This window comes from Colias eurytheme, chromosome 15 (assembly GCF_061535395.1).
Source record: "Colias eurytheme isolate Ceu_HAF_F1 chromosome 15, ilColEury1 Martin Lab GWU primary, whole genome shotgun sequence".
In the NCBI taxonomy this organism is placed as follows: domain Eukaryota; kingdom Metazoa; phylum Arthropoda; class Insecta; order Lepidoptera; family Pieridae; genus Colias; species Colias eurytheme.
This window is the reverse complement of record NC_142994.1, coordinates 10,680,966-10,698,705: the sequence shown is the minus strand read 5'-3', so window position 1 is coordinate 10,698,705 and position 17,740 is coordinate 10,680,966. Positions and strand designations below refer to the sequence as shown.

At 31.5% G+C, this 17,740-nt stretch overlaps 1 protein-coding gene across 1 annotated transcript in view; it reads left to right on the top strand.

Annotated features, from left to right (window-relative positions):
- The window catches only part of LOC149902564 (cholecystokinin receptor-like), a 78,463-nt gene that overhangs the window by 37,705 nt on the left and 23,018 nt on the right, over positions 1–17,740 (top strand). Inside the window, exons 5-7 of the mRNA XM_090110501.1 lie at positions 1,924–2,039; positions 11,128–11,247; positions 12,557–12,628. Coding sequence (XP_089966627.1) covers positions 1,924–2,039; positions 11,128–11,247; positions 12,557–12,628 — 308 coding nt within the window. The remainder of the gene's footprint in view (positions 1–1,923; positions 2,040–11,127; positions 11,248–12,556; positions 12,629–17,740) is intronic.

Genomic DNA, 17,740 nt, shown 5'->3' with positions numbered 1-17,740 from the left:
TTTTTCTAGCTCTTGTTCTAATGTTTTCTGGTTGATTATAAAAACTAAAATATAACTTCATCACAGATTGCTTCAACACTTGATCTGAAACATTCTGCAGTCTTTGTTAACTTATAAATGTTTCAATGAATCAAGTCTTAAAAGGAGGATTAGGTTCTTCCAAAATCTAATTTGCCACTTAATATATTTGTTATGGAATGAAGCCTTCGATAGAAGCATATTATTTAATAAAAAAATGTATTCTCCAACAAAATTCGATCTTAACAATACTGTAATTAAACATCATTGTTATAAAACAATGATCCTTAATTTTCAATTCATTAAAATGTATTGTAACTATGAAGATAATATAATACTCACAATGAGAAGATTTATATTGAGATTGGTAAAACCTTTGGAAGTCTTAGTGACAAATTGATTTTCCTTTTTTGGGCCCGAAGCGATTTGAAAAGATTCCGGTAAGCACGTAATATATCTGGGCAAATAAAACCAAATTGCGCAGGTTTTTAACACATTTTTATGAATTTTTCCTGTATGTTTGTATAAGTAAGTAACTGAATACTTTGTACTCAATTATGATCTAGGTACTTTAAATGGACAGATGAAATTCAAACTTTGTTCATTTCTCAAGGAGTTTATCTTAGTGATGACTGTTTCTCAGTTTTTTGTTTGTTGTTTTTCTATTTTTACTTTATATGTAGTTAGTAGTAGTATTTAGTTAGTAATACACGTGCGTTTAAATTAATATAGTTACAGAGGGCTTTTTGGTTCAAATCAGATTATGGTTTGGCTTTATTAGTGGCCGTGGTTGTTAATAGCTGCTACGTTACGAGATTTTAGCTACAAATTTCTAATTTTATGTTTAAATTATGCCCGTTGATATGCAAGCTTATGAGATTTGAATGCCTCGTGTATTATTTGTCTCTACGTTAAATGTGTATTGGATTTTAAGTCGAATTTTCGAAAAGAAAGACTTTTTTTCTTTATTATTTTCAAGACGTACGTTACTTACGTACGCGTAAAATGCTATTAATCTTGGAATTTTCTTTATTTTATTTTTTTAGAAATTAAATTAGAAATAATATAACAATACAATACATTTCAATATATGGTGGAAAACCGTATGAACAATAGAATTTAGAATTCTATTTGGCTTATGACAGAAGCATCTCCATTGAATGGGATTCATACAAAGGTTTATTATGCACATTGCCTTACCACTTCAGGCTTCAGCTGCAGTATACGGGTAGAGTACGAGTAAATATTATTTTCATTATAACGTATATTCAAATTTAATACATGTTTTAAAACATTTAACTCCAGTAAAGCAAGTACTTGAGTAACTAATAACACAGATGAGCGCTAAATTTTTGACCCTTTAAACACTAAAGGGTCTGCTGAAATTACCTACATCTTACAATAAACCGCTATTATTTTAATTATCCTTTCGCCTAAGCTTCCAAAATATAATTTAGATATCGTCTGAAATAACAGCGTCTAGTTGAAATGAAAATGGCCCTAACCCTATTTTGTAGAACATTACTAAGTACCATAATCCTATATTTTATTTCACCAGTCACGTAAAGGCTTTAGCTGACGAAAGAAAGAAATATTTTGTTCTAAGAAAAACACTCGAGACGGGGATTATTCAGTTCGCAAGGGATTTTCTTGATTTGGGCCTAGTGCAAATTCTTTGAAGTACGGTCGGATTTAATGCAATAAAGAAAAACACTGCTTGCATTCAAGGTCATGTCCCTTGGGGCTCAATCGATAGCTTATGATATCATTCGTTATATTACTTAGTATCTCATGCTAAGCGATCGAAGTTAAATTATTATGGCTTTAGTTGGCTATAACTACTCAAATTACTTTGACCTGTTAATTTTAATTTATACATTATAATATTATTTCCTTTTTTTCCAGTACACACAGATGGTGGTACTTGCAAGAACAGTCACCTGCTGCCAACGACACCGATTCTGAACGGCAATTCAACCGAATTGTGTTGTAGGAATGGGTGCAATGCTAAGAAATTAAAGGTAAGTGGCTAATTGGATGTAATCTTAAAATACTTTAAAGTGTAACATTTTACTAATTGGTAACTACGGGGTAAACGGATAATAAGAAGTGATGCTGTTGAGATATAAAGAAACATTCAATTTTATAATAATTAGGAGTCGTGATCGCAGGCATCAAGTTCTTTCTCATACAAATTAGTATCTATCACAATTTAAATTTAAAGCAATTATTTTATGTTCTTTAAGATTTATTTCTAGTGTATACATCTATCGAGTCATGTTCAGCATTGTGAGCCCGTGAACATTTAAAATACCACCTCATTTTTCTAATAAATAATGCCATTCACAACTTTATTTAATAAATAACTATCTTGAGAGTTTGATACTCATAAAACTCACAAAAATTCTTCATTTTCTACAAAAATCCTTATCAAAACTAAAAATTTTAGACCAAATATTCCGAGAACAAAAACTAAATTTATCCAAGATGCTATTTCGATAAAACTTCTTATAATATTGTACCCTTGATATTGTAATAAATTTCGATGCTCTAGATAACAAAGCCAAAATTTTGATACAAGATCGTAAATTTTACTACATTTGGCTCTCATGTATGTTCACTTAATACTTATCATATTTTTATAAGTTAATAACAATACATATTGCTATTGTATGAAGTAAAAATGGCATTATATACAAGAAATATATTATATAGCAGTAGATAGCAACTTGCTTGCTTGAATATTATTTCTCCTGTTTTTGTTAGTGGCTAATATAATATAATTATCATTTTTCAGATATATAATATTTTCTATAGCTATTAAAACTACAAGGTAGATAACCATGTATTAGCAATACATAATGTTGTTATCTTGTTGGTATAGTCAATAAAAACCCAGGTGCACGTTTTATAAGAAAAACTTTATTACAATGAAAAATATATGTGTTACACGAGTAATGTCCGCAGAGAAGAGGAAGTACAAAACAAAATGTTGACATTACATAAAAAGTGACCACAGATTATTGAAGGCGCTTTATTATAACACATAATTTCCTAAAAAGTTCTGATATTGATCTTATCATATTTTGTTTCAAAAGTGTTATCACATAATATTTTGAAAAATATTATAGACCGGGAGATACTGACACAAAATTTCGAGTCATTTGTAACAGGATGGCGGTTCTACAGGGTTCTTAGTACGCAATGACAAAAAGAAAAATGATGGTGTGAACGCTGGTACCGGCGGCTTAGTCGCGTGGGCGTTAGTCGAACTCGTCGGAAAATAGCGAAAGTCAAACGATTTGTAACAGTATGGCACTTATTTTTCCTGTAAGTTTGAGGATCAACGAATATAAATACAAAATTTCAAAGATCTAGGTGTTGGAAATCTTCACTTATATAAATTAATAATAAATTTATTTTTCAAGTATGACAGCACTTTTTCCCCCTACTAGAAGTATGGCAAATATAATAATGGTCACATTTTATCAAATACTCTCCAAAAAGCCAAATGCAATACTGGTACAAAAAGATAGGCGAAATAAAAAATTTTTGCAGATTTTCGGCGGTATGGCGACCATTTGGAATCGTCCGAAAAGTATGGCATGGCGATTTTCGTAAATGGCTGCACGACGATGGTTACCTGTGCAAAAGTTAGCTTGGTACAAATGGTTGAATAATTGTTTTTTTTAAATCAACACATTCGCGTCGGTATGGCGGGCTGTAAGTCATACTGGAAAAGTATGGCATGACACTACCGCCTACTTCTTTTTATGGGCTATCGGTAAATTCTAAAATTTTTGTGTTACAAATCGTTTGACTTTCGCTATTTTTCCGACGAGTTCGACTAACGCCCACGCGACTAACCCACCGGTACCAGCGTTCACACCATCATTTCTCTTTTTGTCATTGCGTACTAAGACCCCTGTAGAACCGCCATCCTGTTACAAATGACTCGAAATTTTGTGTCAGTATCTCCCGGTCTATTAACTTTCGTTTTAAAAAAGCGCATGTATCACATACATACTAATTATATTTAAATCTAGTGACAATAAATTGCAATAATAATTTATGCTGGATACAATCCACATTGAGTTTACATTGTATAATTAGTATTTGTTTAATAATTACGTATTCATTCTAATTAAAAGTTTAAATGTACAATGACGTCATTTAAAATAATACAACATTGAGTCGGTTTATCTGTCTGTTGTTGGAAACTAGTTATTTACCAGTTTCATTAACATTTGTAATATTAAATAATTAATCTATTCATTTGAAATTGTTAATTATTTTTGTAAAGTTGCTTTTCAAAACATTTAATTGTGGAAAATCATTCTCAATTAATTTTCTGTTTATTTTCAAAATATCTCAAATATTGTTATTGTACGTTATTGTTATTGTTTTATTTATCTATGTAATATTTTATTTTAATAACTATACATCATTTTATAAGTTCCTTTAAACCTTTTTGTGTCAGTATAAACTATTTAAGCCATGATCACCCAATTAAACAGTTCAGTGAACCAAAAAACGTTCAAATGTGTCAATTTCCTGGGACCAAAGAAAATGTGTGAGTGATTACCGTTCAAGAGTCGTTATAAAAAACGTAATATAACTTATTTTGGAGTTTATTTTTCAAAGTTATTTGTTAGATAATTACGTCTAATATCTGTGGTATTTGGTACGTACCACTTAAGTGCAAAATGGTGATTTTTGGGTATGAGCGTTTGAAAGTTTTCACGGTTGCTACCCTGTTGCTACAGATCGGAATAAACACTTGAGTAAAACAAATTTATGATATTTAAATGTCTATTATGTTCAAGTTTTGAACACTTACAAAAAAAATAAAAAAAATGTTCTAGTTCAAGAGTAATTGTTACTTAACATGTTTGTACCAAAAGAAAAAATGTGAAAATGATGTGAAAATGTCTAAAACGTGTGTACTTAAGTGGATTAGAGCATATTTATTTGTACTCTTAATTAGTATTTATTCCTATTTTTACCTTAATGGAAAGGATTTTTCTTTTTTTTTTTTCGACGGAGACATAAACAGACATTAAAAAAACAAATATTATGGGGAAACGTCTTCCATACAAATAGATTTAACCATATATAAAAACAAAAACGAATAGGAGTGTGATTTGCCACAAATAAGTACTCATAAAAAAGCCAGGAAATATTGTGATTTTCGTGCAATATGCAATTCTCTGATACTCTCTCTACAAAGTAAAATCCTAAAAGTAGTGTGTGTGGTTCAGAAGTCACGGTAGTTCGCTTGCCTGCCGTGCTAGATGCTGCGGGATCGATCCCATCAACCGACATGTACCAATGTGTCTTTTTCGGATGCATAAGTAGATTCTCTAATAAATAACCAGAGATACATCTTCTATAACAAGAAAACATCATCATTTCTAATAACAGGAAAACATCGTGATGGCAACCGGGATTATGGTCTGAAATCACCAACCAGCAGTGAGCAAGCGTGGTGATTACTGCTCATGTCTTCTCCTTGTGAGAAGATGTCTTTACCCTGCAAATAGTTACGAGCTGGATCCAGTCAAATAAAATTTGTTTGTAAAACGTACCACTACAACATTAATTCATAGTCGTCATCACTGTCACTGAAAGTCATAAGATTGTTTCTAGTCGGACCATGAGACAATGATTTGAAATCATAAATTGGATCACTTATTGGCAGGAGATCTAAGATATCTTTGAATTTCAGAGCATCGATATTGATAGGCTCATTAGAGGCCAATGGCAAAGCCACTTCGGAGAATTCTATCTTTTCTCAGTTCTCTTAAACCAGAAATACAGAAACTCTTCATTTTCACTCAAAGAGTATTTAAAATCTACGTCATTAGACTTTTCATACATCAACCAGAAAATACAGTTCTAACCAAATGTAGTTTTGTCTGTTGCAGTATTTCTTTTGATAAAATGAGTAGGTAGTCAATAGTTTCGAAAATGGAAAGAAGTCAGATTCATTAATTAATTTTACATCATGGCGATTGCTGGTCATTTTCATTTATCTCGGGGAACGGAGATGGTGCTGTTTCTTTTTTGAATGAATCTTTCAATATCTGCTTAACAGGCAAGATATTATACCGTTTTTGACCTGGAAAACACTGAATATAAAATAAGTTACTCTACTTCTTCAGCCAAACGGTTAATAAATTGCCATAAGCATGATGCGATTTCATCCGCACCTCTTTGAGCTATTCCTTCATACATAACATAATGGAATGTTCGTTTAGTAGTAACTTTGCGGATTTTTAAATTAAAAGTCCAAAATTTCTTTTATAAAAGGCTACAGATGCAGTTAAATTTGGAATCTGTAAACAAACAGCTTTTATCTTTTAGTTTCATAGTGAAATGTTGCCATAAGCTCCGATTTTTCTAAATCTATTCTAATCTGACATGAAAGAATGAATTTGAAGAGACAAAGAATCAAACCTTGTGCATGTAGGTATCGTTATTTGGCTTTTTAAACGTTTACCAATCTTTAAATCGATTTAAAGATTGGTAAACGTTTCTGAACACACTAAGTCTAAAAGATCTTGCATCACATGCATGTTTCTTTATAGATAATAGGCTTGAGACCTAATGTCTGAAGATTTAAATTATGTGCCAAATAACGTTATATTTAAGTAAGGGAGAACTCAGAGAAGACCTGTTAAGTTCACAAATAATTTTATTTGATTTGGTACAAATAAGTTAAGTGATGATAATAATTATTCAAGTTTGGTCTAATTATGTTAAGTGCTCTTACGTTGTAAATGGCCGTTCGTTGATTGATTATTCGTTTTACAAGTCTATGTTAAGTTATATTAATATATTTGTATCAAATAAAAATATTTTTTTTTGTACTTAAGTGGTTTTGATACAACCTATTTAAGGTATTTCTACTATCAGTAGGCTTATGTGACATAGACCAAACGAAAGAGGACGTTTTTATCAGTATAGATGGCCAAAAAACAAAAAATGGCCATTTTTGCACTTACGAGGTATATACCAAACACCACAGATATATTGCATACAAAAATAAAAAGACATAATATTATGCAAAAAGCTTATCCTAAAGATGCTGAAATCATATCCCTATAACTTTTTCACAAACATTTCAAACTGAAAAACTCAGTGCACTTTACGATAGAGAATTTATTCAATAAATCTTTTTATTTGTTGATCCTTAGAAGTTTGCTCCAGTAATGGGAAAAAAACACGTGCAGATTTACCGATTACTAACTAATAGATAGGATACATCCCCAGGGAAATAAAGTTATATCTACCCTCAATTACAGAGACTTTGAACTTTTCAAGACATTTTAAAGTGAAACTTCGGTTTTGTTCCGTAAGGAACTTGTGGAATTTTATGCCAGTTGTTGTGCTATTGGTTGTTTGGATGTGAAATTGTTGTTTATTCGTAGTAACCTTTCTTGGGAAGTGAGAATGGAGTCGTAATTGTAGGCGGTGTAGGTGTGTTGTAATTGTATTTGTTGTTGAAATTTTGTATTTTGAAATGATTCTTTTGTTGTGTGTATACCTACGTTTGATTAAATCATTGATGAGATGAAAATAACGTAATATTACGATTTTTATTTTGCCGAGTCTCTTTGTTGTTTTTTTCTATTAATGCTTTTTACTGTATTTTCGTGATTTAAATAAAAACATTCAAAATGATAATATACCTTTTCAGTCTAATCAGTGAACGTCAAAGTATATAATAATATATTGATTGTGTAAGGTATTTCAGTTCACTGGTTTAGGAGATATGGGGTATTCCATAAGTATTTATATCAGTTTTGGCTACACACCGTCAAGATAAGCTTATTAATAAGTATCAAGACTATTATTATACTCTTACAACTTTATTTCAATATATAGAGAGCAATTTTTGGGTCAAAAAAATTGGTTGTCTGTAAAGTCGGTTTTACTGACGATAGTTGAACGTGACAACATCCGATTGTGCTTCTTTGTCGCTTGTTACGCGCTCTCGCTTGCACTTCCAGCCTTACATGGAACGCCTCATAGCGAGGTAACGCCGCATGTCATGTTTTTTCGTGCGTGCAGCCGGCTCTATCGCATTATAAGACGTTGTCACGTCAAAAATAAATATTTCTATAAATTATTACTGAAGATTCCATTGAATACCCTCAAGGTAAAATTTACGGTATCTATCACAATAATCACCACAAGCACTTTCCGAAATTAATAATTTTGTTTTAAATTTTCAAATGAGGAAATAATTTGAACAATTAATCAAGTTTAATTAATACGGTGTTCGTCGAAAACAATTAAGGTGTTTGTATAAGAGTTCTATACAATTAATATTTTGAACAGGTACAATAATACGAACAGCGTAAACTTTTTGCTGTGCTTTATGGAAATGTATTGCTTAAAGGTTTTACGGAGTTTTAGGGTATCTTTATTTATATTATTTGTAACTTTACGTAGAGTGGAGTTCCTTTCTACATTCACACATTAAAAATAGATATTCTAATAAACTATGTAATAATATATTATCTATGTATATGGAAAAAAACGGATTTTAATGATACATAATATAAGTTTTGATTCGATTACGATAAAAAATTATACTATAAAAATATTCCTACGATAAGCCGTTGCGGTGCACGGCACGATCTGATCCCATAGGTACCAAGCTTTCGCTTGTGTTATGGAAACCAGATGGCTGATAAACATACATATAGAATTTTAAATAAATACTTAATATAACTTATTAACACCCAGACACAGAGCAAACATCTATGTTCATTACACAAATATTTGCCCCAGGTGGGAATCGAACCCACGACCTCTGGCTTGGAAGGCAGGCTTATTACCAACTAAGCCAACCGGTCAGTCAAACTATGGGAATGGAAACATGTAGTCTAAACTATTACTTCACGATAGTTAAATCAAGTTTGAAAACTACAAACATTATAATTACATAATTATTTCTCCCCAAGTTGTCATTAAATGGTTACCTAACTTACCCTCTAAGTTTCCAAACTTAGTTCTTTACTTGACATAATACTGATTTGTTAGGTCGTTTCAAGTTAATTCTCTGTCAATAATATAATAATTATATTAAATGTTCATATAATTTTCAGTTTAAACTTCAGTAATTTGGTTATATAATTTTGAGTCTACTCCTGTAGGGTAAACGTATAAATAGTAGTTCTGACTTTGATTTCGTATTTATTTAATAAAAGGTATGCAGCAACTAAGTTAAGTAAGTGGTTTCATATATTATCATAATTATATTAACATATTTTTAAAAGGTAGAACCTTGTAGCCGGAATTCAACTATGATTTAACCGTCATTGTAAAAAAATAAAAAAGTGTATAATTTATCACACAAAATACGGAAAGAAGACTCTAAAACAAGAATGGGAATAGGAATTTCCAATATATTTTTAAGCTATTGCATAGCTTCTATCGCGGGCCTTGAGCGCGGGGACCGAATCCAGAAATTCCGTAACGAAAAAACCTCACGCTCCCCAATCCGCCGGACACGGAGGTGTGGCTTGAAATAGCTTTGCTATTGCGCCGCGGTAAAGCTATTGCTTTACCGCGGCAGTCCCCGAGTGCCACACGTCTTTTTTTTTAATATCAGATAATAATATGAGGATATAATAAACAATTGAATGATATATCCATAAAAAAAAATTAACAAATAAATGTAACTGGAAATAAACAAAAAGTTAAGACAACTTACAACACGACGTCTCACAAAACTTGTTGTTTCATAGAACAGGATCAAAGTTGAAGCACGTGCACATTTTACACAATATTAATGATTCTTGGTAAACCACTACTTTGATATTCAGGAACTAGTTAGAATTCCCTAATTAATAGGATCTGAGCGGAATAAATATAGTATCTACTGCTTTAAGACATGCAGAAGTTGTTAATAAGTATAGAATGGGATGAGTAAATAGTATTTAGGCATCCTACTAGTAGTATCTACACTAATATTATAAAGAGGAAAACTTTGTTTGTTTGTTTGATTGTAATGAATAGGCTCATAAACTACTGGACCGATTTTAAAAATTCTTTCACCATTCGAAAGCTACATTATCCACGAGTAACATAGGCTAGGTTTTATCCCAGAAATCCCACGGGAACGGGAACTATGCAGGTTTTTCTTAGAAAACGCGGGCGAAGCCGCAGGCGGAAAGCTAGTATATAATAAATGCAAAAGTTTGTGAGGAACAGATTACAATGATATTTAGCACACGTATAGAGGGTAACTTGGATTAACACTTATGATAGGTTTTATCCCGGAAATCCCACGGGAACGGGAACTATGCGGGTTATTCTAGAAAACGCGGGCGAAGCCGCGGATGGAAAGCTAGTACCTATATTAAAAATGCAAAAGTTTGAATATCTATCTGTTGTGCCTGAAGACCTTAGATAAAAGTTTTTGTTATTATTTTTTTCGGCGAGTGAAACCGTGGGATACAGATAGTATATTTACTGTTATCATTCAAATATTAAAAGATGTATAAATACTTCTTATTTATTTGCATAAATATGAAATATAATTTTAAAGTTCATAGTCAGAGTTATCTCTGAACTTCGATGTAGTTTGCTTAAAGAGCTCACATGTTATGATTTTTCTTACTTTGAATTTTTACTTTTATAAACTTATTATCTGCGAGTATAAGTTATGAAGTACCTACAGAGCAAGTGCAGTAAATTATTTGTAAAACATTTGGATTTTTTTTTCTTACTCATGCCCGTGCATGAAAATAAGTTTTAAGTGAGAGAATAAATTTGAGAACAGTTGCCGAGTAACATACACAGTATAATGTTAATAGGTACTGATTTAAAAATATGTTCGAGTCTTTTTTATAATAAATCTAAGTAGTCCTTTTTCTAAGATATAAAAATATGTCATAACCACTCATCATCAGCCTGTAGGCGTTCCCACTGCCTTCTATGAGGATTCAGGCTATTAATAAACCACCACAATTCAGCTGGCCAAGTTCTTGTTGGCGGATGTTATGACCATCACGTAAGCGCATTAATGAGCCCCTTGGGATTGTCCTTTGTTATTCACTATATTAAAAACCTATACATATATTTTTGTTGAAGGAAAACGAGCAGCGGCTAGAAGCAGAGAAGAAGCAAGCATATTGCATGCATGCGGATTTAGAATTCAGACACGTGGTTCGTTCCACGCACATCGATAAAAGCATAGAAGCGAAACGAAAGGTAACCATTTTACTTTTATATTATACTAGCGCTAACGGTCCCCCCCGGCTTTGCCCGTGGTACATATTTTGCAATAAAAAAAGCCTATGTTCTTTCTCAGGGTCTAAAGATTATCCGTGCCAAATTTCATCAAAATCGATCCAGTAGTTTATGCGTGAAAACCATACATACATACATACAAACCTTTCCTCTTTATAATATTAGTATAGATTGACTGATATATACTAACATTAAATTTGATATGTGATCTAAACTTTTGATTTATAGGCCCATGCATAGATATATAGAAAGTGGAGATAGTTACTTACAATTTTTTTAATTCTTAGTTTAAAATAGGTTTTGAGAAAAATAACATATTTGTTTCATATTTTATGAAATAATATGAGGAGGTTACCAAGACGTTGATCTGAAATCATTTTATTTTTCCCTATGACTGTGATTGTAGTGTACACTTAACTATTTACTCTTATTTGTTGATATAAGTATGTAACACGTATAATCCATACTAATATTATAAATGCGAAAGTAACTCTGTCTGTCTGTCTGTTACTCAATCACGCCTTAACAACTGAACCAATTTGCATGAAATTTGGTATAGAGATATTTTGATACCCGAGAAAGGCCATAGGATAGGTTTTATCCCGGAAATCCTACGGGAACGGGTTTTTCTTTGAAAACGCGGGCGAAACCGCGGGCGGAAAGCTAGTTGGAAATATTTTTTTAACTTTCCAATACATAGCGATTATTTTATATTATATGTTTAAAATACGTCCATAAAAAGTAAATGAACTGATTTAATCGTAGGAACATAAAATGCTATCTGTTTGAGAAGCACATAGCCTTAGTCTTGTCCTAAGTAAATGTTTGGACACATTCAATATTGTATGTCTATGAAGTATAAAATGGTTGGATAGAGACATTAACATACATTCTACGTTGTAAAAACATATTATTTATTAAAGACCGTAGATATATGATAAGGTTTTGAATTTTTATTATTTTAAGCCCTTCTCTTTATATTACATGCAGATTTTATTTATTTAACTGATAGGCACTTAATGAACGTCTGGTATCAAATGTTATACATGTTATCAAAGCAAATTTCTATTTTTGTGTAAAAACCCGAAACTTTCGAAACTATTTCTTTTCGGTCAAATCATTTTTAAACTAACACTAGTTTCTATAATTTCTGAAAACTCTATTTTTTAAGGTATTTTTAAGCAAAATCAACACTGTTAACTGTAATCTTATTTCTCCAATATTAATAAATAATAGTGTAGAGAGACTCTAAATAATTCATTATTTCTAGGTCATACGGATGCTGTTCGTGATCATTCTAGAATTCTTCGTGTGCTGGACACCACTGCATGTTATCAACACGGTAAGAATCTATTATCTTATATATAAAATTCTCGTGTCACAATGTTAGTCTGCATACTCCTCCGAAACGGGTGGACCGATTCTCATGAAATTTTCTGTGCATATCGGGTAAGTCTGAGAATCGGCCAACATCTATTTTTCATATGTACCACGGGCGAAGCCGGGGCGGGCCGCTAGTATACTATAAAAACTTAATTTTTACATACAAAAAATAAGCCCTAGAAGTAGCAGCCGTCTTAAAAAAACGGACATAGATAACTCTATAATCCTTTTTCCTTTGTCTTACTCTACTCTTTAATTCTTGGTCAATAGTGAATAGTCTTCTTCCAAGCAACTCGATGTAGAAATAGATATAGATATATATCTACATCAAGTTGCTTGGAAGAAATCGCGTATGAGCGATAAAGCCGCTCTTTGTTCTATTATAAGCTATCTTATCTATGTAACAAAATTTATTACTGTGTATGGACAATAAAGAGTATTGCATTAATTCATTAATTCATTCTATAATAATACCACATCTATATTAATCATACTATATTTGATCAAGCTTTTTATTCATTTTTTTGGTACCATACTTTAAGAAACTAATCTTTCTACAAACCATAATAATTTTTCAAAAGGCTGATAATTTAATTTTCCGTTACCATTGGCTACCTAAAAATGTTGATTCAATTTAGATTTTATGTGAGAAATTTTTATTGGACAAACTTTATAATTGTAAAAGTTTGAATATGCAATATATTTATCGGTGTTTAGAAATTTGGCTACAAAATGCTCAAACGGCCAGGACATTTATCTGTTAATAAGGGAAGGTATTCAATTCGATAATGAATGGACATAAAAATTCTAAATCCGATAAAATTTATTAGTCACTAAAAATCTAGCGCGTTTTTTAAGTAAATTATTATACTTATAAAAAACAACAGTATACCACACAATGTCATTACCCACAGGAAAACAACATATTTAAATAACAATAACTCAATCAATACACATAATTTTCAGAAACAATTATATCAAAAATGACTGTATTTATCAATTCGATTCTGTATTTATCGGAAACCTGGAAAAAATAGACATTGGATGTGGGTTGATCGGTTTGTGTGACATGAACAAAGGTTTTAAAGGCTAATTAAACCTTGTATTGATTATAGTTTAATTTTCATACTATTAACTATGGTTGGTTCAAATTATTTTTTATTTGTAGTAGATATATATAAGTTTAATACTAAAATAGATATTTTAAGAATAATATCTCAAAAGTAAAAAGCTAAGATAACGCTAATAAGATATTTCATACTAGATTTCCGCCCGCGGCTTCGCCCGCGTTTGCAAAGGAAAACCCGCATAGTTCCCGTTCCCGTGGGATTTCCGGGATAAAATCTATGTGTTAATCCAAGTTACCCTCTATATGTGTGCTAAATTTCATTGTAATCGGTTCAGTAGTTTTTACGTAAAAGAGTAACAAACATCCATACATCCATACATCCTTACAAACTTTCGCCTTTATAATATATATTAGATATTAGATGTAAAGAAGAAATAAAAACCTTCTTATTTTATTGTCAGCCTTATTTAATAATAGTAATCCTGTTTGATTACCTTTTATTCTGTTGACCTGTGATGGCATAAAGCTAGTATTAGGACTAGTTTCGCATTCATATAAGTATTATTTTGGGTTCATATTTTTTGTGAGAAATGAGTAGATATTTTGTAGAGGTTTTCTCGTGATACATGAAGATTGGAAGCTTTTATTTATAGTGTTATCCGTAGCTTTCAATTTTTATCGATTTTTCATATATGACGTAAAAATATATAAATAGTATGTAAAAGTATTCCTTTATTTTTTCTTTTCCAATGAATCCACTTAAATCAAACTATCCAGATACAAAATATCCTCACAGTAGCAAAGCTTCTTCAGAATTTGCTAACAGTTAATTTCTTAAAAAACTGGGTTGCGTAAGAACCCCCGTCGTTTTTAGCAATGTCACTTAAAAATAACGATGTATTTTATACAATGCGTAGAATTGCAGGAATCATAACCAGCTGTTTATTATTTTCTTCGATGGTTTCGATTCGACTTGAATTACGACCAAAAAGAATTAGATTCAAAAAGAATGATCATGTCATAATTTTTATTTGCAAAACATTGAATTTTTTTAATAACTTTTGCATTATATCAACTTATAATAATGTTTGCATTATATTAACATCACATCGTTAGAGATCGTACAGACTGTGATATTTATTCCTTTTTACTTCCTTTCCTCATTAAAAACCAGGAACTTGTTATAATGTAACGTATTTTATCAAGATGCCGTCCTCTTTGAGTTTTATAATAATTAAAAATACGATAAAAATATTGTTATAAATAGAAGATGTGACGTAAGTACTTTATTTACGTTTTAACTAGCTTTTCTCCTGTTGTTTTACTTGTATAATTTACATTTGGATTACATCCTTGGAATCTTTAGGACTCGTCTCTATAGAGATTCCTTGAAAAAAATATATGAAACGCGAGCGACATCTACCTATAATTTAATTTTATGTGTATAAATAAAATACTATTTAATTAAACCTAATTCAGCTTCTAAATTCTTTCAAATTAATTCATTCATAAATGTTACTTATTTCAAAAGATCTTTAGGATATTAATATTATATTTCGTGGATTTCCTTCAAACGTATATGAAAAGCTTTCAGCATGTGTTCACATTCACATAGCCATGAATTAAATCCGAACATAATAAATGCATGCTTTTGTTATAAATGAAACGTCAGTTGAGTGGCATGAAAAGGCTTTGGGCTTTTATAAATATATGTTTAACAATGATAATGAATGAATGGTTAACTGGTCCGATAAACATTAGAAATTAGTCAATAGGCGGGTATCTACAGAGCGAGCAGCCTCGCGAAACAATTGCTGCGCGACGCAGCATGATACACGCTACATCGTGCCGGGGATGGACCGTGGTGCGGTCGGAGCCGGGAAGCAACAATATCCGTAGACATATCAACGACGTACAAACATAAATCAATTCATACAAAAAGTATAGGGGCATGGACGGGGCACGGACCCGCGACATGGTGTAGCGTTAATCATGCAAAATAATAATTGTTCTTGGCTCGGCCAATGAAAATGACGTCACTCCAACATAGTTTTGCGCAGCAACTGCCTCGTGAGGCTGCTCGCTCTGTGTACCCGCCTATTAGAAATATAATGCACAAATATTCATGAAATACATATTATTCGTTTCATATTCTATCGCTCTCATAGCCACCGCTGTACGTGCTATCCGAGTTATTCGGTTAATTCTAACTTTTATTATAAATATTAGAGAAATTGTTGGATAGAAAACTTTTATATTAGGTACCTATTATATTATATTTTTTTTTTTATTTTTATTATCGTATCTTTGTAATCTACAGTCGAATCAATTAACAAGATCATCAATTACAATAATAAGCAAGTTTTATTATAATTTATGATTTCCATATCCGCAGTAAAGCTTCAAAAGAAGCGTCATTTTATCTATACATCTTCTATACAAATATTATAAAGAGGAAAGGTTTGATTTTTTGTTTGTTTGTTTGTTTGTATGAATTGAATAGGCTCCGAAACTACTTGGCAGATTTGAAAAATTCTTTCACTGTTGGAAAGCTACATCATTTCTGAGTGACATAGGCTAGGTTTTATCCCGGAAATCCCACGGGAACGGGAACTATGCGGGTTTTTTTTTGAAAACGCGGGCGAAGCCGCAGGCGGAAAGCTAGTATCAGATATAGGAAAAGTAGGATTAAGTATAAGCAGTCTGATTGCACGTCTCCTTGAACAGGTTTTAAAGACTCTTCTGATGTATTTGTATGTAAAGCTTTACATATTTGATCGTAGTCGTTTCAGTTGAGCCGATAGTTTGTGAACTTTGCGATATAGGGAGATGGATTCAATATAGATTATCCGTTCATTATTGATGTGCAAATAATTATTTTGAGTAAAAAAAATTTACGGAAAGGTTCGAAAGTGATTTACCTTAAACTTTCCAGAACTAGACAAAATTTTAATGGGACCTTGTATCATTAAAATAATATGTTCACCCAATCTGTTTCCTTTTTCGATAGTCAGTTGAGAATTATGAAGACAGAAAACATATTTTGTCTTCAAGGTTGCTTGTTATTATGTAGTGACATTTGGAATTTGACTCAGCGTCTATGAGAACAAAGGTCAAATCCCACAAACGGTAAACAAATACATTTTTCAGAAACTTCAACAATGTCACACAACAGGCGAATCAGTCACAAACGCTGTTTCAGTCAGAAAATTGCTCTGTTTGAACAGCAGTCCTAGGAGATTGCAAGCTCTATAAAATTATCATGAAATTGTCAAAGGTCAAACCAGAAAATGTAGTCAGTTTTGGATTCCCAATTTTGGGGACGATTGCATTACCCATTGACGTGAAGTCTTTCCAATTTATGACTATAGACTCTTTATTTAAATAGGATTTGAGGAAACCTCATACGTTGCGTTTTTAAAGTAGGTAATCTTGTAAATTCTGCATTTTTAACATTACTTAGAAATTATTTTTATATGTACTGCTATGATTTTTGTTTCTTATGTATCAACAAACATTTTGTATAGAAAGATACAAGTTATGAATGTAAGGAAATTGTTAACTTAATTATTTCAATATTAATATTTTATAAGAAGTCTTTATAATGAGAAACATAATAAGTAAATCAATCCACATTATGAACCATTCGAAGTAAGAAATACATGTTGAAGTAGTTTACTTTACAAATAATATTACAATGTAAAGAAAGACAATGTAGGTCTGATCACTTACAAAATATGAATAAAGGAAACTTGAAACGAATATGTAGGTATTGTTCTTCGTATTATGAAATGGGTATTCATTTATCTGAAATAAAAGCTGATTTTAAATATGCGTCGCCTTCTGGTTTGAAATTTAAAGTAAGTGTAGATTGACAAAACACTATTAATAAATAAGAAATATTTTATACTTACATAATAAAGACCAGAGAAAGATCAATGTTACAGCTCTTTGTCATAGAAAACCTTCAAAGACCACTTGACCAATTTTGCAACTGACGGG